At 43.2% G+C, this 27107-nt stretch overlaps 2 protein-coding genes across 6 annotated transcripts in view; both read left to right on the plus strand.

Moving 5' to 3' along the window:
* Positions 1-3279: 3279 nt before the first annotated feature.
* Positions 3280-5918, plus strand: LOC113640043 (UPF0729 protein C18orf32 homolog). Its single transcript, XM_027142365.2, has 3 exons — positions 3280-3436; positions 5180-5379; positions 5551-5918. The coding sequence occupies exons 2-3, from the start codon at positions 5200-5202 to the stop codon at positions 5623-5625; spliced, it is 255 nt and encodes an 84-aa protein (XP_026998166.1). The 5' UTR covers positions 3280-3436; positions 5180-5199; the 3' UTR covers positions 5626-5918.
* Positions 5919-6780: 862 nt separating this feature from the next.
* Positions 6781-27107, plus strand: part of ric1 (RIC1 homolog, RAB6A GEF complex partner 1) — a 48281-nt gene continuing 27954 nt past the window's right edge. For 2 of the 5 annotated variants that reach the window (XM_027142403.2, XM_027142404.2), the window contains exons 1-2: positions 6781-7255; positions 14937-15044. In XM_027142403.2, the coding sequence (XP_026998204.2) occupies positions 7115-7255; positions 14937-15044 (249 nt within the window). In that variant the 5' untranslated portion in view covers positions 6781-7114. Of the gene's footprint in view, positions 7256-14936; positions 15045-15677; positions 15980-27107 lie in introns of those variants that run through there. The other 3 variants (XM_047805966.1, XM_047805965.1, XM_047805967.1) reach the window with 3 other exon arrangements.

The following is a 27107-nucleotide window of genomic DNA, read 5'->3' on the forward strand; positions in this document are numbered from 1 at the left end:
ATACTATAGGAATTACAACTAGATTTGTAAAGTTTGTTGCGACAAACTTTGATGTTGGCTTTGACGATGCAAGTATTCGCAAAGGCCGGTGCTTTTTGGAGGCGAGTGGACATAAGGGTCAGTGTTACTTTTGGAAGCAAGTAAACAGAAAGCTAGGGTGCCAAAACATTTGGAGGTAAGTGGAGACGAGCATGTGACGTCATCAGAATACCTGTGAGGAAGTTCCCTTCATTGTTCTGAGTATTTTGATATGTCACATGTCCATATTGTAAAAAGTTTTTTGATTTTGCATATTTTGGGGGCGGGGCTGCGGCACAACCGAAAGGCCAGTCGGTTCACCAATTTAAAACTTTGTTCAGAGTACCACCCTAAAGGAGCTGGCCGAGTTTGGTGTAGATAGTTCGAAAGCTTGTCGAGTTATAAACCTCCAAAGTTTATAATGGGAGTCTATGGGAAAAAAGGCCAATCTGAGACCCAGTACCGGAAGTACCGGTACTCGGATCGCTTAGAAAAGTAATAGCAACAAACTTCAGACCAGGGTATACAACATATCCGAATTTGGTTTATGTGGATCGAAAGCTCTAGGAGAAGTTACTCTTGATAAATTTTTGTCTAAGCTTAAATAGGAAAACAGAATGTTGGCTTCTACAAAGCGACATAATTAGTGTTTGTGTTTCCTTATGAGGTGTAGTGTACACTCTTGGAAAGAAATTTTTTTTTGATGGACCCTAAAGAGTTGTTTCCCTTCTGCATGAAGGATCCTTTAACTCATGGCCTGTTCGTCAAGAAAAAAAACTGAAAATCAATCTTGAGTCACGAGTCGAAATATAGAATCCTTTTCCCTTCACCGTGTAGTCAGACGGCCTTTGTGTCTAAGGTAAGACACTTAGTTTGACGTACATTGAATTACCAGCAAATAAAATAAACAGAAAAATTCATACATAATGTGATGTAAAAAAAAAAATTAGGACACCCTGTTAAATATTAAATTCTTTATTAAGAAATGTCAACACGTCAATTTCTGATCTTGTTTTAATTTGCACCTGTAGATGAAAGTGATATTATTTCTAGGAAACGATAAAAAAAAAATCAGTTATTAAACAAGAAAATGGGTCTCTTACCTGAGAAAAAAGTTAGAGCACCCTGTGCCATAATAGCTAGTGTTTCCCCCTTTGGCTGAAATAAGCTCAATGAGCCATTTCTTGTAGCCAGCTAACAGTTTCTGACATCAACTAGAAGAAAGTTTCTCCCGCTCGTCAATGCAGAATTCTTTCAGTCGTGTGATGTTTGAGGGGTTTCTTGCATGCACAGTCCGTTTTAAATCACCACACAGGATCTCAATAAGATAAATATCTGCGGTTTAAATAAGGCAAGCCTTTTCCAAAATGCTCTATAAAAATGTTCTAATAATTTGCACCTGACATGATGCACATGTAGGTAATATTATCCTTTTTAAGCACAAATAAATGTGGGGATGACCTTCCTTTTTCCTCACAAGAAACAATTTTTTTAATTACATTTTACAGATCATTTAAAAAAGACCTTTGTTTGTTATTTTATATATTACTTGAATCTTCCAATATTGTTAAAGTGGCAGTACTGTATAGACAACAGGTCTGTAGATGATGCAATCCGCATGGCCCTCCACTTCATCCTCCAGCCCCTGGACTCCTCTGGAACCTACATATGGATCCTGTTTGTGGACAGAACTTCCTGACAGGAGGCAGCACGTGAAATCGGGAAAATATGTCTCTGACTCGCCGACTATAAATACTGTCTCACCCCAACGCTGTGTTTTTTATCCTCTGCTTTTCTCCCTATATACTAACAGTTGCACCTCCAATTAAACTTGTTTGTTGTGGATGACACCACCCTCGTTGGGCTCATCTGTGAGTGGGATGAGTCTGCTTACAGGAGGGAGATTAGCCACCTGGTGCAGCAGCAACAACCTGAAGATGGTGGCAGATTTTAGGAAAAACCCAACCTCTCCCAACACTGTCAAGCGGGAATGCCAAAGGTTATGATGGTATTATATGTAACATATGTAACATCTCTAATTGTATATTTGCACTGGCCACTTTGCACATCCTGCATTAGTGTACAGTTCATGTCTCTGTTCTTGTTAACATCCAATTTCTGTTTTTTTGTAAATCTTTATGCTTATAAACATTATTATGTTGAATTGTAGAAGCCAACATTCTGCTTTGCTTATTCTTCTTAGACAAAAAAGTATTAATTGCTGCTCCCCCTAGAGCTTTCGAGCCACACGCACCAAAATCAGATATGTCGTAGACCCTGGTCTGAAGTTACTTGCTTTTACTTATCTAAGCAATCTGAGTTCTGGTACTTATGGTACAGGGTCTCGGAGTGGCCTTTTTTTGCCATAGACACCCATCATAAAATTTAGAGGTTTATAAGTTGGCAAGCTTTCGATCTACCTACACCGAACTCGGCCAGCTTCTTTAGGGTGGGTTTACGGTTTAAGGCTTAAGGTTTTAATTGGTGTACTATCTGGCCTTTAGGTTTTCTTGCAGCCTCAAAATATGCAAAATCATAAAAATGTTCTACAACAATGACATGTGACGTATCAAAACACTCAGAACAATTAGAGGAACTTCCTCGCGGGTATTCGGATGACATCACATGCTCATATCCACGCTCCTCAAAAGTATTGGTACCCTAGCATACCGGCCTTTGTGAATACTTGCTCCGACAAGCCAACAGCAAAGTTTGTCACGATGAAATTTACAAATCTAGGTTTTTTTTTTAATGATTATTATTATTATTATTATTATTATTATTATTATTATAACCATTGTTTATGCTTATCATGTTTATGCTTCTTCTCTATTATTACTGTGCAGCAAAACACCAAGACAATTTCCTATACATCTAGACCCTACGGTACTTGGAAATAAAACCGATTCTTATTCTGATATTATTTCATTTGCTGACTATGACACAGAGTGAAATCCTAAAGATGGTGATGTGTAACTGTAAAAACGAGTTTATTTGTTGGTCACAGTTAAAAAAACTTTGATGGGAAAATGTATACAAAATTTATGTAGAAATCACAGAAACATTACTGTATTTTGTAGACAGCTACAAAAACAAACAAACAAACAAACAAATAACGTATTTATCAGATTTTACTTTCTTTCATTAGCTATATATATATATATATATATATTTCTTATTAGATAATTATTTTCTTAGCTAAAACTAATTGATTTGCATTCATTCTGACGCTTACTGTGTGTCCTCCAGTCCATTGGGTGGCGCTGGTGATTAGGATAGGGATTTGTTTTTACATTTTTTTCCCACAAGGAAATTCATTGGCGTCACTAACAGGAGAACGGCGTAAACACTCCTGACAAGAGAAAGAAAAGAAATAAAGAAAAGAAATAAAGAAAAGAAATAAAGAAGGGAATCATCGGTGAGTCGAACAAGTCCCTGTTCTATTCGATGCCTTTGATTCTGTTGAGGTTTTTTTGTACAGAGATGGATGACAGAGCGGTTTGTTGTTGTTAGCTTGTTGGCTAATGTTTACATACCTGGTGACAATTTCGGGAAAAAAAACGTTTATATCTTTATATCTTTTGTATTTTAATAGAATGTTTGATTTAATTGTCTGTTGTTGGACAATTATAGTTATATAACTCGTTTCGTACAGAGTGCAAAGAATAAGAAAAAAAGAAAATAAGAGCACGTAGAATAAGAGTGTTGTAAGGCAGAGAATGTTCATGATAATATGTTATATTGTTAACTAGATTTGTAAATGTTGGCTTTTGTTGGAGCAAGTATTCCCAAAGGCCGGTATGCTGGGGGTGCCAATACTTTTGCAGGCGATCGGATACGAGCATGTGACGTCACCCGAACAACCGTGAAGCAATTCTCCTCGTTGTGCTGCGTGTATTGATACATCACACGTCAATGTTGTGGTAAATGTTTACTTTGGGGGCGGGGCTGATTCATAGTCAGCAAATGAAATAATATCAGAATAAGAATCGGGTTTATTTTCAGGTACTGTAGGGTGTAGATTTATAGGAAATTATCTTGGTGTGTTGCTGCATAGTAATAATAGAGAAGAAGCATAAACATAAGAAACAATGGTTACAATAATAATAATAATAACTAGATTTGTTAAGTTCGTCGTGACAAACTTTGATGTTGGCTTGTCGGAGCAAGTATTCCCAAAGGCCGATATGCTAGGGTGCCAATACTTTGGAGGAGAGCGGATACGAGCATGTGACGTCATCCGAATAAAAGGGAGGAAGTTCCCCTCATTGTTCTGTATGTTTTGATACATCACATCCATTGTGAAGTCTATACTCACCTCCTTCATCACCTTTTGGTACTCTGCTGCCACTGGCAAAGACCAGAGCAGAATGAATAATAAACTACCCCACCACTGCTTATATACATTACATTATTGTTCACAAATCTGACTGTTATAATGGACAGTGGTCCACTATTTGTAAAGTTTGTCGTGACAAACTTTGATGTTGGCTCGTCTGAGCAAGTATTCACAAAGGCCGGTATGCTAGGGTGCCAATACTTTGGAGGAGAGCGGATACGAGCATGTGATGTCATTTGAATACCTGCGAGGAAGTTCCTCTCATTGTTCTGAGTGTTTTGATACGTCACATGTCAATGTTGTGGAAAGTTTTTTTTTTTTTTTTTTTGCATATTTTGGGGCTGCGGGAAAACTGAAGGCCAGATAGTACACCAATTTAAACCTTTGTCCAGAGTCTCACCCTAAAGAAGCTGGCCGATTTCGGTGTAGATAGGTTGAAACTCTGAGACCCAGTACCGTGAGTACCAGAACTCCGATTTTAGTGCGTGCGGCTCGAAAGCTTTGATGTTGGCTCGTTTTTTTTTGTTTTTTTTTTAATAGTATCTTGTGTGGCACAATGTAGCGTGATCTAGTCATGTGCCAACAAGTCGTGTTCACGACATAATGCTCGTGCTCAGTAGTTATACCATGAAGGAAACTTTTTAACGAGCATTGTCACTATACATGTGAAAGGGTTATAGCTTATAGATTATAACATATCCTTCATGTCAGAGTCCATGATAAAGATCCCCTAACTTTAGATATGTGATTGAAGAAATCAGGTCATTCTTTCATTTTTCAGTACCTTTTAACCACCTGGTTTAAATTTTTTTCTCTCTTCAGTGCAAATTTGAGCAGCAGTCATGGTGTGCATCCCCTGCATCGTTATCCCTGTCCTCCTGTGGGTTTACAAACGCTTTCTGGAGCCCATCGTTTATCCCTTCATCGCCCCATTCATCAACCGATTCTGGACCAAAACGGCTGTGCAGGAGACGGGAACAAACAACACGAAGGGCAACCAAACGAACAACCAACCAAACAAAGTAAACTCATATTCAGCATGTGTTGTATTGTTATTGTGTTAAATTTCAGGCGCTTGTGTCAATTTCAGCTTCGTTCACTAGTCCATGTCTGACTGAACTCTCTATATCACTGTTATGATGTCCCATTTTAAATCACATCTAAGGTGTGTTATTTCCCATTTTCTTTTTCAGACTGAATGCACTGGAAATGCAAACGTGTGCACAGCCAACGGGACAACAGCCGTCTCAGATAAAAAGAAGGACTGACACCGTATGGACCAGTGTAAACATCTATCGTGTTTTTTGCAGCGTACCATAGATACTTTGAATGTTAATCATGTTATGATACAAGGTTATGTAAAACAAGATAACTTCACTCTCACTTACCATTTCCTTTCATGGAATAATTGTAATATAATTTAATTTAATATATTGATTAGTTATGTTACTTACTCTTCATTCCCTGAAGACTTCAGACCAGATTCAGATGTTTATTTGATATGTTTCCAGAATGATTTTGGAGTTAGTTTGTAAAGAGAAATAAATATTTACATTTCAAAGCTTTTTGTTGTCTTTTTTTGTGTATGTGTGGCTTTTATATTCACGGCATTTAACAGACACCCTTATGTTTAAGTTATTGACCTGAGCAAATGAGAGTCAAGGGCACAACGGTGGCAGCTTGGTGGTCCTGGGAGTCAAACTAATGTACTCACAACCTTCCAATCAATAGTCCAAGACCTCAAACCGCTGAGCTACTGCTTTCACTTAATATTTTCTTCTTCTTCTTCTTCTTCTTCTTCTTCTTCTTCTTATTATTATTATTATTATTAGTAGTAGTAGTAGTAGTAGTAGTATATATTATTATGATCATGATTATCATTATTATTTATTATTATTATTATTATCTGAAACCAAGTTCCATGTTAGGGGAAGCACGGTGACTTAGTGGTTAGCACGTTTGCCTCACACCTCCAGGGTTGAGGGTTCGATTCCCGCCTCCGCCTTGTGTTTGTGGAGTTTGCATGTTCTCCCCGTGCCTCGGGGGTTTCCTACCCTGGTCCAAAGACATGCATGGTAGGTTGATTGGCATCTCTGGAAAATTGTCTGGAGTGAATGAGAGTGTGTGTGTGCCCTGCGATGGGTTGGCACTCCGTCCAGGGTGTATCCTGCCTCGATGCCCGATGACGCCTGAGATAGGCACAGACTCCCCAGAGGTAGAAAATGACAGGTAGAAAATGAATCAATGAATGAAAGTTCCACGTTGCATCTATAATTATATAAGTTGGTTACGCCACTAGATAGAGCCCTTGAGCCTTTTTGGGCAAATGAGAAACCAGGTCGAAGCGTGGCTATTAACCCCGCCTTCTCCTGTTGGGATTAACCAATGGGATTTAAGATCCATATAAAGGCCAAAGATGGCGTCTCTGGGACGTAGCGCGAGAGAAATCAGACGCCGAAGTTCGCTTCAAAACAAACGTCGCTCCCGTTATATCGGGTCGCTGCTTGCTGAGTGAAAAAATGGCGTCGGGTTAAAGGATTAATGCATTTTTTTCGCCTGGATATTTTCCCAAAGCAGTTGCTCTGAGCCTTTGGAGCGCTTATATGTAAATATAGACATTTAAAGCGACTGTTAATAATGAACTGATCATCTGCACGGACTGTTAGCCACAATGCTAACCGGCTAACTAGCTAAACAGCTAGCTGACGCGGATTAGCCTGGAGCGCTGAGATCAGTTTAAAACACGGATTGTTCACCATGTATTTTCTGACGGCTTGGCCGCGGAGGCTGCTGTGTCCGCTGCAGAGCGCCGAGGAGCCCTTTAACATCCAGCCGAGCTCTCAGCGCTTTTACCTCGCCGTGCTGTCGGACACACAGATCAGCATCTGGTTCAGCAGAGTAAGTGACGCTCTGATCAAATACACGTCGCGTTGGCAGGAAATCGATCGAGTTTGTGAGTGTTTGCTGTTTTGTATAGTGCTAAAGGTTGAGCTCTGATCACTTAGCCCAGTTAGCGTCCGGCTGATCACTTAGCCCTGTTAGCGTCCGGCTGATCACTTAGCCCTGTTAGCGTCCGGCTGATCACTTAGCCCTGTTAGCGTCCGGCTGATCACTTAGCCCAGTTAGCGTCCGGCTGATCACTTAGCCCTGTTAGCGTCCGGCTGATCACTTAGCCCTGTTAGCGTCCGGCTGATCACTTAGCCCAGTTAGCGTCCGGCTGATCACTTAGCCCTGTTAGCGTCCGGCTGATCACTTAGCCTTTTTAGCGTCCGGCTGATCACTTAGCCCAGTTAGCGTCCGGCTGATCACTTAGCCCTGTTAGCGTCCGGCTGATCACTTAGCCCTGTTAGCGTCCGGCTGATCACTTAGCCCTGTTAGCGTCCGGCTGATCACTTAGCCCAGTTAGCGTCCGGCTGATCACTTAGCCCAGTTAGCGTCCGGCTGATCACTTAGCCCTGTTAGCGTCCGGCTGATCACTTAGCCCTGTTAGCGTCCGGCTGATCACTTAGCCCTGTTAGCGTCCGGCTGATCACTTAGCCCTGTTAGCGTCCGGCTGATCACTTAGCCCTGTTAGCGTCCGGCTGATCACTTAGCCTTTTTAGCGTCCGGCTGATCACTTAGCCCTGTTAGCGTCCGGCTGATCACTTAGCCCTGTTAGCGTCCGGCTGATCACTTAGCCCTGTTAGCGTCCACTCCAGCTGATCATTTAGCCTTGCTGATCATTTAGCCTTGCTAGTTCACCCATGGCATTCACGACTAAGAGAAATGTGGGAAGAATATTCTCTTGAAGCTTTTACGGTACATGTAATATCTTTGTGCCCGCTACAAAAGCCAATAGCTCCAGTTTTTAGCTCCACATTTTTAGTAATTATCACATTGTTTTTGATGTAACTTGAATTCAGCAGCTACTCTGATAAAATAATTATTCTTATGAAGTGTTATGTAAGAGTTAGTGTTATATGGAGCCAGTCAGCATTGTATTAGTGTTTGTGTGATTTATTCATTGTTATTCTTAACTAATAATTAAACAAAACTAGTCCATTTATCATTTCTATAGCTAGAGAAACTGATTAGGATCGGCGCAGCGTTTAGGTCGAACAGCTCAACAAACAGAAATTACATTTCCATCTTCAGTGCTTTAAGCCATGAGATTAACCATGAGGGGGGAAAAGAGTGTGGTTAATGTTAAAAATAAATAAATAAATAATCTGTACATAGTATTTATTTGAATCTGTACCAGACCTTATCATTTTCTTTTGGCGGAGCTGAATTAATTTCATACTGAAGCGAAGACTGTGCTGCATGGATGATGCTCTTGTCCATCAAAGAGAGCTTTATCCTTATAGCTCCATGACCAGCCTTTTTTTTTTTTTTTTTTTTAATGCATTTGGAGGTTTTTCCAACTTGTTCGTAACCGGGTAACTCATCAGCATCCAGAAGCGAGACTGAACTTGCTTGAAATGCCAACTTACAGTCTCTAAACTAGCTGGGATACCGGCGTAGCCTCCTGTAGCTCTCTCTCACACGGCCTAAGTGGAATTCAGATTAGTTTTAAAAGTAGGACAGAGGTTTTGTTAAAAAATAAAAAAACAATGAACACCTTTTACACTTTATAGAAAGTGATATGTGAACATTGCGTTAAAGAGAAAAGAGTAAAAAAAAAAAAACTTTTTATTTTTATACCTTTCTCCAGTTTCTGTCTAATATGGGCTTTATCTAGTATGAATTTTTTAGACGAAGTAGTCGCACTAAGTGCCGTTGCTTTTAAGATTTATGAGTTTGAGCTTGTCAGAACTTTCACTTTTAGCTTGACCGAGCTTCTCGTCACCGCTAAGGTTAATTTGTAAACTTGTGCACGGGGATTTCCTTCATTTACATTTCTGTACTCCTCAGGGACACGTACAGCTCACCAGAAAATCTGTCGTTTTATTGATCACGGTGACTTCCATCACTGTGCTGATGTTAAAAAGCCAAAGTCTAAAAAAACCAACAACCGTGAACTGAACCGTACGGACGAGTAGTAAACTTTTGATGTAAATTCATCAGGAAGTCGTTCTTTTTGGCTTCAGTGTTCTGTGTGTGTGTCCGGTGTCCAGGCTTTATGCTCAGCTTGTGAAAAGTTAATGCATTTTCGTCGTACAGTGTTTTCACTTTCACACTGCGCCTTCACCGCACTTTAGAAAGCAGACAGTGTCGTGACTGCTGAATGTCTGAAAAAAACCAGCAGCAACTTTTGTCCTTTTCGCAGCTGCTCTCGTATGTTAAAATAAAGCACAAACGTCTAGATACATGCAAAGCAAGCGTCTGTAGACGTTTTGAATTGGCCCGACTTTTTGCCATTAAATTAACGCTGTAGATGGGGTTGTTTCAACTGAAAAAGAGAAGCTCATACAAACACAGTGGAACCAAGACACTAAAGCAGCACACACTCCTCTTACAAGCAGGATTCTGCTTTTACTCATCAATGTGTCTGTTCCTAACCAGGAGCCATTCAGGCTTTTCTGCCTGAAGACAGAACAGGTACTTGAACTGAAATTTTGTCTTCAGCTCTACAGTTAGGATCCTGAGTCGCAGCGTTACGTTGTCGAAAGTCCAATTTGAAAGCAAGACTTAAAGGTGGGGTCTGTGTTGTTTGAGAAACGCTTCAGAAAACTGGGACGGGCCGGCAAACAAAACAAAAACAAAACAAACGTGTAGCCAATGAGCAGAAAGGGGCGTGTCTTGTCAGAATGGGCAGAGAGAGTGTTCAGTGCTCGTGTGTGACATTAGCAGAAAGCGGTTTTAACATTGACATGGCGGATAAAAACAAAGGCTTACGATATGGCAAGAAGCAGGACCCGTGTTAATATAGGATCAGCTTTCCAGCGCTGGAGAGAACTGAACGTCTTCCGCGTGAAACGAAGCTATGCCTTTCACGGTACAACACACAGTACTACAAAAACACATTTGTATTACCATACTATTACTCATTGAGTTCATTTATTGATAAAAATATCCCCTCGGCCAGCTGCCCCAACAGGTTCCACCATAATACTTGTCTGGGTTATACTGGGGTTATACTTGTCTGGTGTATGTGTGGGCGGAGCTATCAAAACAGGGGTGGGACCCATTTGTTTTAGGGGTGTGTTTGTTTTGGTGATTTCAAACGTCAACATCGGCTTTCAGACAACAGAGACCCCACCTTTAAATATTTCAGCAGTAATTTTGGTGGAATGGTGAATTTAGCCAGCAACCCGTTCTTAAAGATGCCCGATAGACAGCGATGTGGTAGAGCGGTGACATGGATGACTATCTATGGCACTTATTATATATTTATCTTCTACGTTTACTGATAGTCACACCTCGTCATATCTTGCACTCCGTGCCACATCTCACCGTAAGCGATCGATGCATTTCTTGTCATACGTCATCTTTTCGACTCGCCTCACCTTGTCTCAGGAAGTTAATACGTTTTATAACTAACCCAAGCTTGAGTAGCAAGTCAATAAAAGCTTAGACATTTTACAATTTACTCTCTTGCTTTTACAAGTGCCGGAAACACCAGCTTTACAAATAGCCGTTTAGAACGATATGGGGCCGTGATTGTGTTTGTGTGTTACACCTGCAGAATGCAGTACAGCAAAGTGTTTGTCATTTTAAATAATTTCACTGGAGATGAAGCAAACACACGTCGCAGAGAAGTTTGTTCCGCCTGCCACAAATCATAAGCGGCACCGCTTACCTATCGTATTTTGGTCTTTCAATGAAGGGATCCGTGATTGATTTTTCTTTGCTAAACAGAGTGCGTTAGATTGTTTAGGAAGGTAAATTGAATTCATTTTTGCCACCAATCCAATATCTAATCCATATATGGTCTTAAATAGATTTTTCTTTGTGTAAAAGGTAACGTTTTCAGCGCGGCACGAATGTCGTCCTGAGCGTAAAGCCGTCACGTTAAAAAAAAGAAAAAGGAGCCAGGATAAGAAGCCTATTCTGATTCAAACCTCACAAGCATGATGTTTACACACAAATGCATTGTGTCGAAGGAAATAAAGATCTAGTTTTAATATAATGTCCTGCAGCATCGACAGCGGTCCTCCGGCGTCGGCTTAACTCTGTTTGCGCTACAGATTTTTTTGTTAATTCTGGATAGTTTCCGCATCATTTTTAAAGCTGTTATTTAAATGCATATCTTTTTATTAGCTTAATTATTTGGATTTTTAGACAAACGTTAACGTTTCGGCACGGTCAAATTTGTCTCTACTAGTATTTTGGATTGTGATTTGTCTGGACTAAGTGATCATGTCCCAGTGTGTTTATTGAATTGGCGCTTGGTGCTTTTTGCTTTAGGATGAAAATTTTTTTTCCCCCAAATGATTCGACTGCTATCCTTCGTACACGATGTCTGTCTAAGCGACGATATTTTATTAAATACGACTTCAATATTCATATTTTATTTTATTTGCCCATGGAAACTCTTTTTGAAGTCAGTAAATGTCTCGGATGGTCTAAGAAGTGAACGAAATAAGGCCGGTTTTCTTTTGAGTCCCGTAGGAAATACCCAGGCGCGCTTCCTTTTTCTGTCCTCCTTTGCTCTTCCTAATTGGCCTGTTAGGTAGAGGAACAGGAAGTCTGCAAAAAGATTTTCTTTTGAAATCACCCCCCCCCCCCACCCGCCAAACCACCAAAAACATTCCTGAATGCATACGTGCTTGTTTACTACCACACACGGGCACACGGAGTACTAGTATCCATTCCATCATACACACACCTAAAGAAATCACGCTCCGTATTTGTTTTCCGTAAACCTCTCCGTTCTCTGTCCGTTCTTTGCGTCTTTGCGTCCATCACGGTCGCCATGGTTACTTACTCCAATGCATGTTTTCCGTAAGCATCAGTTTCCGTTCACGCGAATCAGTTTGGATTGCAGAAATTTTACAGCAGCTTGTGACCTCAAAAGCAAAGGTTAGAAAGCAATTAGCGATAAAATCAGTGAACTTGTTTGTGTACAGAAATACCTTTCAGCACTTCAGTGCTAATCATGTGACATCCCTGCAAGTATTTAGTCTGCAGTTTGTCATGCTATTTCATTAGAGTGATGTAATTACTGATAATGTTTGGTAACGACAGTGAGCATGGTTTGTGATCATGCTAATCCTTATCAGCTTGGAAGTTACTGCTATTCACGCTTCCTCATTGATCATCAGTGTACAGGAATAATGTGCTTCTGTTACTGCTGACTGAATCAGATTCATTTCTCTCTCTGGGTCTTTCACTTTCTTTCTTTTGCACAAACAAAATAATTGAGCAAAGTGAATCTAGGCATCTTGGTGTGTTAGTTTGTGTGGGATATATTAAGCTGTCCCCGGATCAGTCCTCTGTGTCACTCCTGCTGAACTGTCCCCGGATCGGTCCTCTGTGTCACTCCTGCTGAACTGTCCCCGGATCGGTCCTCTGTGTCACTCCTGCTGAACTGTCCCCGGATCGGTCCTCTGTGTCACTCCTGCTGAACTGTCCCCGGATCGGTCCTCTGTGTCACTCCTGCTGAACTGTCCCCGGATCGGTCCTCTGTGTCACTCCTGCTGAACTGTCCCCGGATCGGTCCTCTGTGTCACTCCTGCTGAACTGCCCCTGGATCTGTCAGTCTACATGTCAGTCTTTCTCATGCTGCACTGTTCCAGACTATTTTTTTTTCTCTTCTTCTAAATGAATCCTTCATAAGTGCTTACAATTTTTTTTGTCCTGAACTGTCTCTTTCTCTCTCTGTCTGTCTCTCTCTGTTTGTCTGTCTGTCTGTCTGTCTCTCTCTCTCTCTCTCTCTCTCTCTCTCTCACCCTTCGTGTTTCTCGGCCCACCCTGTCTCTCTCTCTCTCTACAGCAGTAATGCCCGACTCTTTCCTCAGCCTGTACTAGACAAATTTGCGCCCATGTCTCACTCTCCCCCATAAACAAACTGCTCAACTAGCTGCTAGTTAGGAACAAACACGGGGCGTTGGTTTACTTCCCTTTTATAAACACTACATCGTCTGCTCTCATCTCCACTCCGGAATCTGTCAGTCTTTTACGATCACACAACAGTTAGTTTAGTGATTTGGATGCGTCATAAGGACACGGTAATAAAATTAAAGCAGGTGGAATGAGATGTTATGCTTCTCAGGCTCGGCTATAACGTGGAGCAAAAAAAAAAACCCACTTTATTTATTTATTTTTCCCCCTTGGTTTAATCTGTCAGCTTGATCCAAGTCATTTTAGTCTCCATAATTTGCCTGGCGTTATTCCAATTAATCAGGAGATGCTGCGCGTTACAGTACAATCGTCAAGTCAAGTCAAGAAGCTTTTAATGTCATTTCAACCATATATAGCCATTGCAGTACACAGTGAAATGAGACAACGTTTCTCCAGGATCAAGGTGCTACATAAAACAAAGACAGGGCTAAGGACATGTAAGTAGTCTTAGCCACATAAAGTGCAACTGTGCAACCTGGTGCAAACAGTGCAGGACAAGACAAGCAAGACAGTGCAGGGCAAAAGACAGTGCAGGACAAAAAACAGTGCAGACATAAAGTTACAAGACAAAAAGTACAAAAAATGCAATACACAAAAGACAATAAACAGAAACAGAAACAGCGCCGACTGAACAATGTAAATACTGAATGTTCAAACAATATTTCATGCAGTAACATTAGAATGAACACAATTTCTTAGCAGCAGGTCCTTTCGTAGCGTATTGACCTGATTTACTACGTTTTTGTTTTCTGTGATTTAACAGTTCTTGGAAAAAAAGGGGAACTTTGAAACTCAGGAACTTTTATAAAGTTGACACTCGTCCGAGAAGTGACAGAAAAACCATCACATGGACTGTAATTATGAAATGTGCTCCACTCTGACTGAGGAAACACCTGGGTTTAAAAACCGTAGTGTTTACAAACTGATCAGTTAGAAAGTGCTTCATTGAGGATAGTTTTTTTTTTTTTTTTTTTTTGGGGGGGGGGGGGGATGCATTCAGCTGCAGAAAATACAACAGTCACTTCATGAAGATTAATTCCTAAATCTGGAGCCTGTCCCTGGGGTACAAGGCGTGGGACTTTTTGAACGAGGTGCCAATTTATCATAGTTCACACACACCGGGGAAGGAACCACACACACACACACACACACGTGTGCAGAAGCAGAACTCAAACCCCCAACCATGAAGGGGTGAAGCAGATGTGCTCACAGCACACTTAAAAAAAAAATGGGTTTTTGTTTTGGAGAAAGCGAACGCACAACCTAGTTGACCGGAGTTTATTTCTCAGTCAACTTGACAAAGTTTTGGTTTTATTTTCTAGGTTTTAACGTGTATCCAAGCCAAAGCTTTTACATTTTTACAAGCAGTTTATGGTCATATTTACGGTGTTGTGTGTGTGCTATGCTTCGTGTGCTGTTTGTATCTTATTGTCTTGAAGCGTCGCTGTCGCCTGCTTTATGACAACAGAGAAAACAAAACAAATTAAGGGAAATTAATTGTTGGTAAAAATCATGTGACCCTTGTGAAAGCAACGACGCTGTTTAATAGTCGAATGCTTTATCTGTCGGCTTCTTTCTCCTTGTTTCTCTGTAGCCCAGCGTTCTGATAGTGACTTATATCGAATCGGAGAAGGCATCTGCTCAGTTCGGCTTCTATCAGCAGGCCGAATGGAAGGCCGACGACTCCATGATCGCAGTAGCGGTAAGTGGTGCTCAAGTCATTTCAGCTTTCAGTCCCTGTGGATCTCAGACTTTATCTCAGGTGGGTGTGAGTTCCTCTGTCTGTCTGCTCCTGTGTGTGTTTGCTCCATTCACATTCGCTGGGGTTTTTAAAACCAGGATGAAATGAGCAAGTAAAGTGATGCACAGAGAAAATGAGGTTTTCCTTGAGTGGTCAGATCAGTTACTTCTACAATAATACAGGCCCCAGCGGTGGGGGCAGACTGAAGTGGGGGGCGGAGTCGGGTGCAGCTGGGGACGGGGTAGACTGAAGTGGGGGCGGAGTCGGGTGCAGCGGGGGACGGGGTAGGCTGAAGTGGGGGGCGGAGTCGGGTGCGGCGCGGGACGGGGTAGGCTGAAGTGGGGGCGGAGTCGGGTGCAGCGGGGGACGGGGTAGGCTGAAGTGGGGGGCGGAGTCGGGTGCAGCGGGGGACGGGGTAGGCTGAAGTGGGGGGCGGAGTCGGGTGCAGCGGGGGACGGGGTAGACTGAAGTGGGGGGCGAAGTCGGGTGCAGCGGGGGTTGTACTAGTACGTAATTTGAATTTAAAGTTTCCTGCTAGTTACATTGCTGCCGTTATACTTCACGCCACTGTGTTTTGCTCATTCTAGTTTTCACTTCCCTTTATGTTCCTGATTTTGCAAATGTATTTTTTTATTCTGCATGTGTTGAAGCTAATTAATATTCCTAGTAAAATAGTAGCACAGCAGGTGGTGGGGTTCAGGAAACGTCAGTCTGAAATCTTTCTCTCTTTTTTTTTTTTTTGTTTATGTTTGGTAAATTTACTTCACTGGTGTTTATCTTTGCTTCACTGTGTTCTGGTGAAAAGAGAAGGTGTCAAGTTCACAAGAAGTGTCTCAATACTTGTCAAGATACAAGTTCCAGTTGGCCATGATGCAGGCGTGCAGAGGTCGGTTAAGGTGCATATATCCTTTATTCAGAACGTGTTTCTTTGTTTTTCTGCACGTGAGAGAGTGTGTGTGTGAAAAGGTTGAGTGTGGTTTCGTTCTCAACAAACCAACGCTGCTTTGTGCTTCAGCTTTCAGCAGCATGCACTCTTCCAGGTGTGTGTGTTTTAAACAGATGATTCTTTTTCTTCTTCTTCTTCTTCTTCTTCTTCAAAAATCAAATCTTATAACTGTTCTCTCTCTTCCATTCGTTAGTCCTCACTTCTTCATCTTAATGTTAGGTTTCATTGCTCTTCTTTTAGATAACATTCTTCTTAATCTAAAAACGATTACACAACGGATTCCATTGGAAATAATAAAACTGACACAGGATCAGTGGAAAAGCTTTGTTAAAACAAGAAGTAAAGGGATTAATTATATTATTATATGAACAAGTTTTGTCACACATCAGCGATTTTTGTTTTGTTTTGAGGAGGAAGTAGGGAGTTCCCCCCAGATATCTCAGAAAATGTTGAAATCGCAAGCTTGGACGTCTGAAGTGAATCAGATGCCACGTTGGTCGCTACTGAGTGTGAAGCCCAGGACCACCAGGCTGACCCTTAACCCTCAACTCCTCTAGTACAACTTACTTTTATAGCGTTTGTACAACCGTGTGTCTGCCAAATGCTGTGAATTTTAACGTTGAAAAGCAAAATGATGACGCCCATTTTAAAGCGGTACCTTCGAAAGAATCCATCATGTTGTTTGCATCAAATTTCTGAGGCGTTAAACCAATTAGCAGCAGCATGACGTCGGTGTCCTGTTCCCTGTGCTCGAGCTACTCTTCAGATAGACGAGGGAAAGACACGCCGATCGTGATAGACGTCAGCTCGGACGCCGTGCTCTACTCTTTCACATCAGAGTTTCCAGTGTGTGCAAGTGCTCACGCTTGATCTCATGTGACTGTGTGTAAAAAAAAAAACTTTACTTGGTTGCAGTGACACGCATGCAAAACTCTCAACTGACTCTGCTTTAACCTTTCTCTGCTTTTCACATCCTCCTGCTGCTTCTGGAGGTTTGCTGGTTGAAAATAAACCCGAAGCGCACTCGTTTTCCCCACGCTTATTTTTAGCCAGACCTCCTCTTCAAATAATATTTATGTAACACACAAACGGTGGCCAAGGAAATACTTAAAAGCTCCAGCACGATTCTAATTGCCATCCTCTGCTCTCATCACACTAACACGTTTAGGCTTACACACACACACACACACACACACACACAGAGTAAAGAAATAAAAGGTAGGAAGGCTAAAATCCTTGTTGGAATTGTGAGGCAGGAAGTAGACATCAAAGCTAGTGCTAAATACAGACCACAGTGTCTGTCTCTCTGTCTCTTTCTGTCTCGCTCTCTCTGTCTCACTCTCTTTCGGTCTTGCTCTCTGTCTTTGTCTGTCTCGCTCTCTGTCTCGCTCTCTGTCTCTGTCTCGCTCTCTGTCTGTCTCTCTCTCTCCCCCTCTCTGTGCCTGTGTGACACACCTTCATCTTTATCCCTCCTTGACTGTCTTCTTGCTGTAGACACAGGACCCCTAATTCATACCCTCTTAACTTTGTGTACAATGATTTACACCATTTAAAATCCATATTGTAGAAGTTATTCTCAGCATCGTTGTGCATTATTTATTTACTGCATTATTTATTGACCCTTTTTTGTTCTGTAAACATACTCTGGGTGTAGCTGCCCTGAGAGGTATTTTATAGAATGTATAAAGACTGAATGCAGTGTTCTATAGTAGCATTATGTAATGGCAGGTTGCTGTGAACACGTACACACATGCGCGCACACACACATGCACACACACACATACACACACACGACAAACATCAAGCAGCAGGAAAAAGACAGTGATGAACTTTAAATGATGGTCACACACCAAGTGGAGAACGGTGTCTCTTCTGCAGTGTGCACTAGTTGCATGTGACAGTCATGTGGCTGAATGTTGTTTTTTTTACCTCACCTCCTTGTTGTTAAGGTTAGTAGGACCGAAGCCTTCCTCTTTTTGTCATATGATGACTGTTTATTGTTCTTCTCAATCAGAGAGCTGTCAGGTTTAACAAGCTAACATTTGTGTATACATCGTGTGCTAAGTTGGTGCTGCTGATGTGAGCCGCCACGTTTGACTTGATGCCACTTGCTGAACTCCGGGACCGGTTCGAGTCGGGCAGACGGAGGGGTGGAGTTTTCTTACTCTGAGATTAGAAAATACGAGTCATGTCTTAAAGCAACTAGACGGTCCTAGTTAATGTTTTGGGTAGTCAGTCTTTTTCTTGTTTTGTTTTTTTGAGTGTTTTGGTTGGTGGGTGGTTGTGTTGGGTGGGGGGGGGGGTTGTGTGGGCGGTGATGAGAGTGGTTGTGTGGTTAGGGGGGGTTTGTGTGGGTGGTGGTGAGAGTGGGTGTGGGTGGTGGTGTGTGGGTGTTTGGTAGGGGGGTTTGTGTGGGTGGTGGTGAGTGGGGGTTTGTTTTAGGTGGGTTGGTGGGTGGTCGGTGAGTGGTGTGTTGGAGGGGGGGGTTTGTGTGGGTGGTTGTGGATGGTGAGTGGGTTGTTGGTAGGGGGGTTGTGGTGGGGTGGTGGAGAGATGGGTGTTTGGTCGGGGGGTTTGTGTGGGTGGGTGGTGGAGTGGGTGGTGTTTGGTAGGGGGGTGTGTGGGTGGGTGCGTGAGTGGGTGTTTGGTATGGGGGTTTGGTGGGTGGTGGGTGTGTGGTGGGTGTTTGGTTAGGGGGGTTTGTGTGGGTGGGTGGTGAGTGGGTGTGTTGGTAGGGGGGGTTTGTGTGGGTGGTGGTGAGTGGGTGTTTGGTAGGGGGGTTTGTGTGGGTGGTGGTGAGTGGGTGTTTGGTAGGGGGGTTGTGTGGGTGTGTGGGTGGTGGTGAGTGGGTGTTTGGTAGGGGGGTTTGTGTGGGTGTGTGGGTGAGTGGGTCTGTGTGTGTTGGGTAGAGGGTTTGTGTGGGTGGGTGCATGCAGGGTGTGTGTTTGAGAAACACTCAATGCTTCAGCAGCTCCTTGAACAGAACAGCGTCAGGATGCCCGCACTTCCTGTTATTGTCATGTGTTGTGTAGATGCTCTGGTGCGTTTTACAGTGAAACGACAGGACGAGGTGTGTGTGAACACGGCTCAGACTCAGACAGCATATCATTTTCACTGCTTATAAGATGCCTCACTGTTACCAGTCGGGAGAAAAAGGTTTAGTAAATTTCATTATGACGAACGGCATCATTTGGCACGAGGCGTCTAAAGCCACGTAAAAAAAGTTGTTTGAATTAAAAACATTCGGAATATTTGCAAGTAAACGATGGCGCGATTAATCAACATCAGGGACTAGATTATTAACCCAGCCTTTCTGTTTAGAGTTAATGTCGATGCAGATCTGAATTTGTGGCTGAGGTCTCGTGTAATGCTGTGGTGTTTTTTTTGTGTGTGTGTGTGTGTGTTTTTGTAGTTCTGAATGTTTGCTGTTAATTTTGTTCACTTTCACCCCAATAAACAGCTAAAACTCAAACCACACCACACTCAGTAAACACACATTGTTCAGCTTCCTGACACACACATACACACACACATTCATTTTCCGAAATCTGTTGCTTTTGGATCTGTGGAAGAGATGACGTCAGGAATTTTTATTACTCCGTAAAGTCTGCTAGCGATGCTGGACCGATGGGTCGACTAACTCCAACCCTGCGTCAGTGAAACAAGGCTTTTCTTTGTTTCCACATTTCTATTGTGACCTTTAGTATTATAAGACTGTGTGTGTGTGTGTGTGTGTGTGTGTGTGTGTGTGTGTGTGTGTGTGTGTGTGTGTGTGTGTGTGTGAGAGAGAGAATACACAACGGACAGCGAATAAAACCTTATAGCGTTGAGATCACGCTCAAGCTGAAATCCGTTCTTGGTCCTATTCTCTCTAGTCTTTCACACACAGTCCTTATTTTGTTGACTCACTGAATTCAGCTGAGTGTCAGAAAAACAATTATTTTTAATCAATTATATCGTGCGGTTGTGTAGCCTTGAAACAGACAGACAGGCAGGAGCGTACTGAAAAGTGTCGTGAGCCAAACATATTACAGCCATTATGTGAGGAAGAATGCTGCATGTTGTGAACAGTGCCAGGCCTCTGCGTTCGCTTTAAATGAGCAAGCTGAATTCCTTTCACTTCTTTATTACCCAGCATTGAAAAATACTTGAATCTGAAACTTTAGGCTTTTTATTTTTTTTTTCTCACCCACCAGCATGAAAAAGTATCCGAAAGCGATGACTGCCTGCGTTAACAATTTCTACTGAAAGATTTTCCACGAGGCAAAGAAAAAGCTACGTTTTTTTTTTTAATAAACACGGTCATCACAAAAACAGGCAGTTTACTGAGGTAAATAAAAATGAAGCTGCTGTCAGCAGTTGAACGCACTATAGCATATGCGAAGAAAACCGACGGCTTTTGTTGCTCAAGTCAAGAAGTCAATAAGCTTTTATTGTCATTTCAACTTTATATAGCTGTTGCAGTTCATAGCGAAATGAGACAACGTTTCTCCAGGATCATGGTGCTAAGTAGTCTTAGCTACATAAAGTGCAACTGTGCAGCCTGGTGCAAACAGTGCAAGACAAGACCGTGCAGGACAAAAGACAGTGTAAACAAAAAGTTACAAGACAATACAAAAAATACAATACACAAAAGACAATAAACAGTAACAGAAACAATGCCGACCGAACAGTGTACGTACTGTACAGTATGTGAATACTGAATGTTCAAACAATATTTTGTGCAGTAACATTAGAATGAACACAGCTTCTTAGCAGCAGGTCCTTGGGATAATATATAGAATTGTGCAAAAAACAGCAAATGACTGAAATATTGTATAGTATGTGCATAATGGCTGAGATGTTGTACAGTATGTGCAAAAAAACGGCTGAAATGTCAGACAGTTTGTGCAAAACAGCATGTAAACAGTTTGATGTGTTGGTGTGTGTGTTTTTGTGAGGGTCCGTGCAGTCCATACAGATGATGTGTGTGTTTTGTGTGTGTATGTTGTGCTCAGTACAGTTCAGTTCAGTTATTGAGGTCTGGTGGCTTGTGGGAAGAAACTATTAACTATTGTTCAGGATTTAGCGAGAAATCCAAAGCCAGATGAATGAAGTAGCAGGGGAGCGGGCGACCGGGAAGAGGGGAGCGAGGGAGCGGGCGACCGGGAAGAGGGGAGCGAGGGAGCGGGCGACCGGGAAGAGGGGAGCGAGGGAGCGGGCGACCGGGAAGAGGGGAGCGAGGGAGCGGGCGACCGGGAAGAGGGGAGCGAGGGAGCGGGCGACCGGGAAGAGGGGAGCGAGGGAGCGGGCGACCGGGAGCGACAAAAAAATAATTTACTTGAAAGTTTATATTGGTTGATATTAAACAAACATGTCCTGTGTAAAAGAAACTAGAAGCGATCTCAGAGCGTTAGAGGTTTTTCTGCATTGTTTTAACAAGTTGGAGCTTTCAGAACCCAGAGATTCAAACATCCTTGGAGAAAGTGGTAACATTCACCATTCAGCACTAATGTGCACTAAACAATGTGTAACTAATGACCGTTGGTGCGTTGTGTGGTTTGGGATACAGCCTGGGACTCTGTTTGATTAATCAGCTCAGTGTAATAGAGTGCAGTACAACCTGTGTTCTAAAGTAGTTGTAGCTAGCAACACAAAAATCTTAACATCCTGTGCCTTTTACATACAAACAGAAAAGTCCTGTAGTGACACAAACCTCCAGGATGCATTAAGCTGTTTAATGAAAGCTAAAATGCAGCCAGGAGAAAGGAGAGAATAAAAACACTGAGAGCGACAGGAATGATGACCGCACGGAGACTGGAGCATGTTCAAGCTCTGACTCACACGCTCAGGTACGGAAGACTGAAACGACTGGAATGTTTCACTTCTAATGTTAGTATTCTAATATATATGTTTTCACACTAAAACTTAAGGTGTGGGGTGGGGGGAGTGGGGGGCTAGTCAGACAATGAGACAAAATTAGAGAGACAAAGAACAGGAGAAGCACAGGGAGACAAAAGCAAGGGAAAAAGATGTCCAGGAAAACATGCGGGGAAAAGAAGGGAAGAAAGTGAGGGAACGAGACAGACTGACATGAAAAAAGGAAGGAATAATGGCAGGGAGAGAGAGATGGGGAGAAAGTAAAACTGAGAGAATAGGAAAGGCAGACATGGAGGAAAAGAGAGCTCAACTGGGGAGAGAGACACACAGAGAGAGAGAGAGACAGAGTGAGACATGGAGAGAGACAGAGTGAGACATGGAGAGAGACAGAGTGAGACATGGAGAGAGACAGAGTGAGACATGGAGAGAGACAGAGTGAGACATGGAGAGAGACAGAGTGAGACATGGAGAGAGACAGAGTGAGACATGGAGAGAGACAGAGTGAGACATGGAGAGAGACAGAGTGAGACATGGAGAGAGACAGAGTGAGACATGGAGAGAGACAGAGTGAGACATGGAGAGAGACAGAGTGAGACATGGAGAGAGACAGAGTGAGACATGGAGAGAGACAGAGTGAGACATGGAGAGAGACAGAGTGAGAGACACACACGGGGAGAGAGCGAGAGAGACACACACGGGGAGAGGGCGAGAGAGACACACACGGGGAGAGGGCGAGAGAGACACACACGGGGAGAGGGCGAGAGAGACACACACGGGGAGAGGGCGAGAGAGACACACACGGGGAGAGGGCGAGAGAGACACACACGGGGAGAGGGCGAGAGAGACACACACGGGGAGAGGGCGAGAGAGACACACGGGGAGAGGGCGAGAGAGACACACGGGGAGAGGGCGAGAGAGACACACACGGCGAGAGAGACACACGGCGAGAGAGACACGCGGGGAGAGGGCGAGAGAGACACGCGGGGAGAGAGAGACACACGGGGAGAGAGAGGGGGGAGAGACGGAGAGACACGGGGGGAGAGAGAGACACGGGGGAGAGAGAGACACGGGGAGGGAGAGACACGGGGAGGGGGAGAGAGAGAGACACGGGGAGGGGGAGAGAGAGAGACACGGGGAGGGGGAGAGAGAGACACGGGGAGGGGGAGAGAGAGACACGGGGAGGGGGAGAGAGAGACCCGGGGAGGGGGGAGGATGAGACCAAGGGACGGGGACGGAGAGGAGAGAGGAGACAGACGGGGAGGGGAGAGAGAGGAGGAGAGACACGGGGAAAGGTGGAGAGACGTAGAGAGAGAGAGACACGGGGGAGGGGGAAGAGAAGAGAAGAGAGCACGGGAGAGAGAGAGAGAGACACGGGGAGAGAGAGAGAGAGACATGGGGGGGAGAGAGAGAGAGAGAGACCACGGGAGGGGGAAGAGGATGGAGAGAGAGAGAGACACGGGGAGGGGGAGAGAGAGAGAGACACGGGGAGAGAGAGAGAGAGACACGGGGAGAGAGAGAGAGAGACATGGGGGGGAGAGAGAGAGAGAGAGACACGGAGGGGGAGAGAGAGACGGAGAGAGAGAGAGAGACACAGAGAGACAGAGACACGGATAGAGAGACACGGGGAGAGAGAGACACACGGAGGGAGAGCGAGAGAGAGACACACACAGAGAGGGGGAGAGAGAGAGACACGGGGAGAGAGAGACACACACAGAGAGAGACGCAGAGAGAGAGAGAGAGAGACATGGGGGAGAGAGAGAGAGACACACACACACACGGAGAGAGAGACACACACACATAGACACACACAGGGAGAGAGAGACGCACACAGGGAGAGAGAGAGATGCACACAGAGAGAGAGAGACACACACACACACAGACAGAGATAGACACAGAGAGAGAGAGAGAGAGAGAGAGACACGGGGGAGACACGCACACAGAGAGAGACGCACACACGGAGAGAGAGAGAGAGAGAGATGCACACCGAGAATAATATCCGAGAATATTGAAGAATAAACAAAAATGTTAACCAAAACCATTTACAATTGCATAGAGGGATGATACAATTTTAATTTATTCTACAAACTTCTGAATGATTCTCAGTTACACATTTGTTGTTTGATTGTTTGATACAATCGTGATATTGACAATGATAATACACTCCTGAACAAAATCCTAAGACCGGGGGAAACATTACCAGTATTTGGTGCTGGTGGATCAGAACGGGTTGTAAGGACTGCTTCATAATGTCAGAAGAAGAAAAAGGAGCCAGAGACAAAAACCACATTTAAAGACTCACAACAGAACTAAGTGTCAATAAAGGACTCAAACCCAAACACTTGTTTCTGCTCGCGCGATGCAACCGTTTCCACAAGGCTGGTGAGGACGTTGCTCCACGTGGTGAAGACTGTTTCATGAAGGGTATCTACAGTCTGGAGCTGATGTCCTTTTTTGTAAACTTCCATTGACTTTCATCTCCAAACCATTAGATCAGGGGAACACGCAGGATGTTCCAGAAGTACAACATTATTCTTCTGGAACAAGTCCTTCATCAGGCGGCCGTTGTGAATCGCAGCGTCGTCCTGTTGAAAGGCCCAGTCATTATCACACAGACAAGGGCCCTCGGTTAAGAGGGGTGCCTGCTGCAACACGTCCACATACCCAGCAAGCTCCATGTTCACATTGATGGAAAAGCACCCCAGATCATGATGGAGCCTCCTCCACTGTGCCGGGTAGAAAACATCTCGTCATGCCAGGATCATTGGAAGCCATCAGGAACATCCAGGTTACTTTTTTTTTTTCTTGTCCGAGAATAAAACTTTCTTCCGTCTTTCAATGTCACATGTTTGGTCCAAACGGGCGAGTTTGTGGTGTGGGAAGAGACGTGGCTTTCGAGGACTTTTTTTTTTCTTTCTCTCACAGATGCAGTATCATCAGTAATGGCCTTAATTTGGGTCGAGGATCGGCCCGTGTCTTCACACACAGCACGGGGGAGACACACAGAGAAAAAATTTTGTTTTTTTTTTAACCATAACACTCAGGATCTTTAAAAAAAAAAATTTAAATGACTGTCTGACTGCGGCCAACCTCACCAGCTACGGCATGTTGTGAGAGCGCTCGCTTGTGCAGCTCAACAATCCTGCCACGTTTAAGAACAGGAAGCCTTTTTGCTTTTGCCATCAGGAGGTGATGACTGTGTGACTATCTAAAGGACAATCACATTAAACACACATTTTTGGACAGATTACTTTTAAAATACAGGTAAATTTTTTACAATTAAAATGTCCACAAATGCTTTTTAAAACTTTTTTTTTTAGTATATATTAAACAAATGAATCGTGAAAATCGTCCAGCAATAATTTCCAACGCCGAATAAGAACGAAAACCGATCATCTAATCGCCGAACATTTTTGAAATTCTCGTTTCGAAGCCCCTCTAGCCAAACGCTGCGACTTCCTGGGGAACGTTTCCGTCGCTCACTCTGCTGAGAAACGCTGCACTTGTTCTTGTTCACAGATACATTAGTCAGCACTTTGTACCCATGTAACGCTGGAGGGCGAGTCCACAGTGCTGTGCTTGTATTTATTATCAACACGGGTATGAAACCGTACATCAAACCTGCTCCTATTGTGTCATTCCTACAGGTCTAAATACACGATGTCCTGTAGGGAATTCACACTACACTCTTTTCATTTAGCTTTCCTTTTTTAAACCTCAAATTCAATTTAATTTAATCGAGTGAGTATTTTCACTGCTGTAGTAGAGTCTCAGCATTTTGTTTTATTTCTTATATTATTTGCAAATCGTTATTTCGCAAGCTCGCTACGATCCACTATGGATTAACGGCGAACCGATTTTGGCTTTCAAAAGTGGATTTAAATCCGCGGCGGTCAGTACGCCAGTAAAGCCCACTTAAGGTCTCGCTAAATGTTGCGAAGGGAAACGAAAAGGCGCTTACTAACACGTGCACGTGTTACGCCGTGTCTGGCGTCTCCTTCATGCCTGTAGAATGTGTATAGACTCGTGGAAGTGAACCCTGTTCCTCGTCTCAACACATGCTCCCTAATCTAGTGTCAGATCAGGACATCATGCCGAATTTCTGACTGTCGAATTAAGAATTCTAGATGTCTGTCATCATACAGCATGGGGAAAGTACAGATAATGCAAAGAAGGAACTCTCTCGCATCTATTAACCGAGCCCAGAATTTTCTAAGCTAGCTCATACTGCAGAACCTGGCAACCTTATAGACCAGATACAGTGATACAAGCATAACGCTGTACGTGTCCATCATAGTGGTTTATGTAGCACATTGTTACATTGAAACATTCCACTTGTCGACCTTTTTCTTTTTCCAGTGGTGTTCAGTCCTCGAGCCACATGTCAATGATACTTGATACTGTTTTTAACCATGAGCTGTTCCTTAAGAGTAATCCGTAGCCAGTGGCCGAGCAAGCACGATTGGCACGAGGGAATTGTTTATAGCCTTTTACTTCTGGTGATTCAATTTGGGCATCTAAAGTCTTTATTTATTTATTTATTTATTTATTTATTTATTTATTTTAAAGATCATCCTGGTGGTGTGTTCCAAAATGTGGAAGAAGCATCAGCTATTATTGTAGAAAACAAGCTCTTTGATCAACAATTCACAAGCCAATAGAAAATCCTGTTGGCTTTTTGGCGAGGGAACCTGGGTGATGCTAACTTCTGGGATGGCCTCCAGAAATCTGTCATCCCAGCAGCACTCTATAGGGAGTGATAGGAAGTGACCAGATTAGACAGGAGAACAGAGGGCTGTAATGGTCTGGCGATGACTGTATTTGTTCTCTAACTTATAAAATCTAATAACACAGACACCAAATCGTGCCTAGGCTACCGGTTTGTCCACCTCTTATGTCTTTTTATTCTAGTTTTTGTCTCATCCCAATGCCAGTTTTTCCTCTGGTTCACATTCCTCAGTAACACTTACCAAAGCAGTCTAGATCTAGTCCCGGTATCGAGCGAGCTTCAGAACAAAGTACATTAGTCAGATGCTGTTTCCCTTTAGTCTGTCGACTGAAAATAAACGCACCGTTGTTTATTTCGCGTTGTGACGTATTGAAAGCGATCAATTGAAAATGAATGAATCCACAGTAAATACTGCATCGCATTTCCACAATAATGAGGGGGTTTTTGTACTTTTACATTAAAACTGTCATTAACTAATTACTGCATTTACTCT

Source organism: Tachysurus fulvidraco, chromosome 21 (genome assembly GCF_022655615.1).
Source record: "Tachysurus fulvidraco isolate hzauxx_2018 chromosome 21, HZAU_PFXX_2.0, whole genome shotgun sequence".
Lineage (NCBI taxonomy): Eukaryota > Metazoa > Chordata > Actinopteri > Siluriformes > Bagridae > Tachysurus > Tachysurus fulvidraco.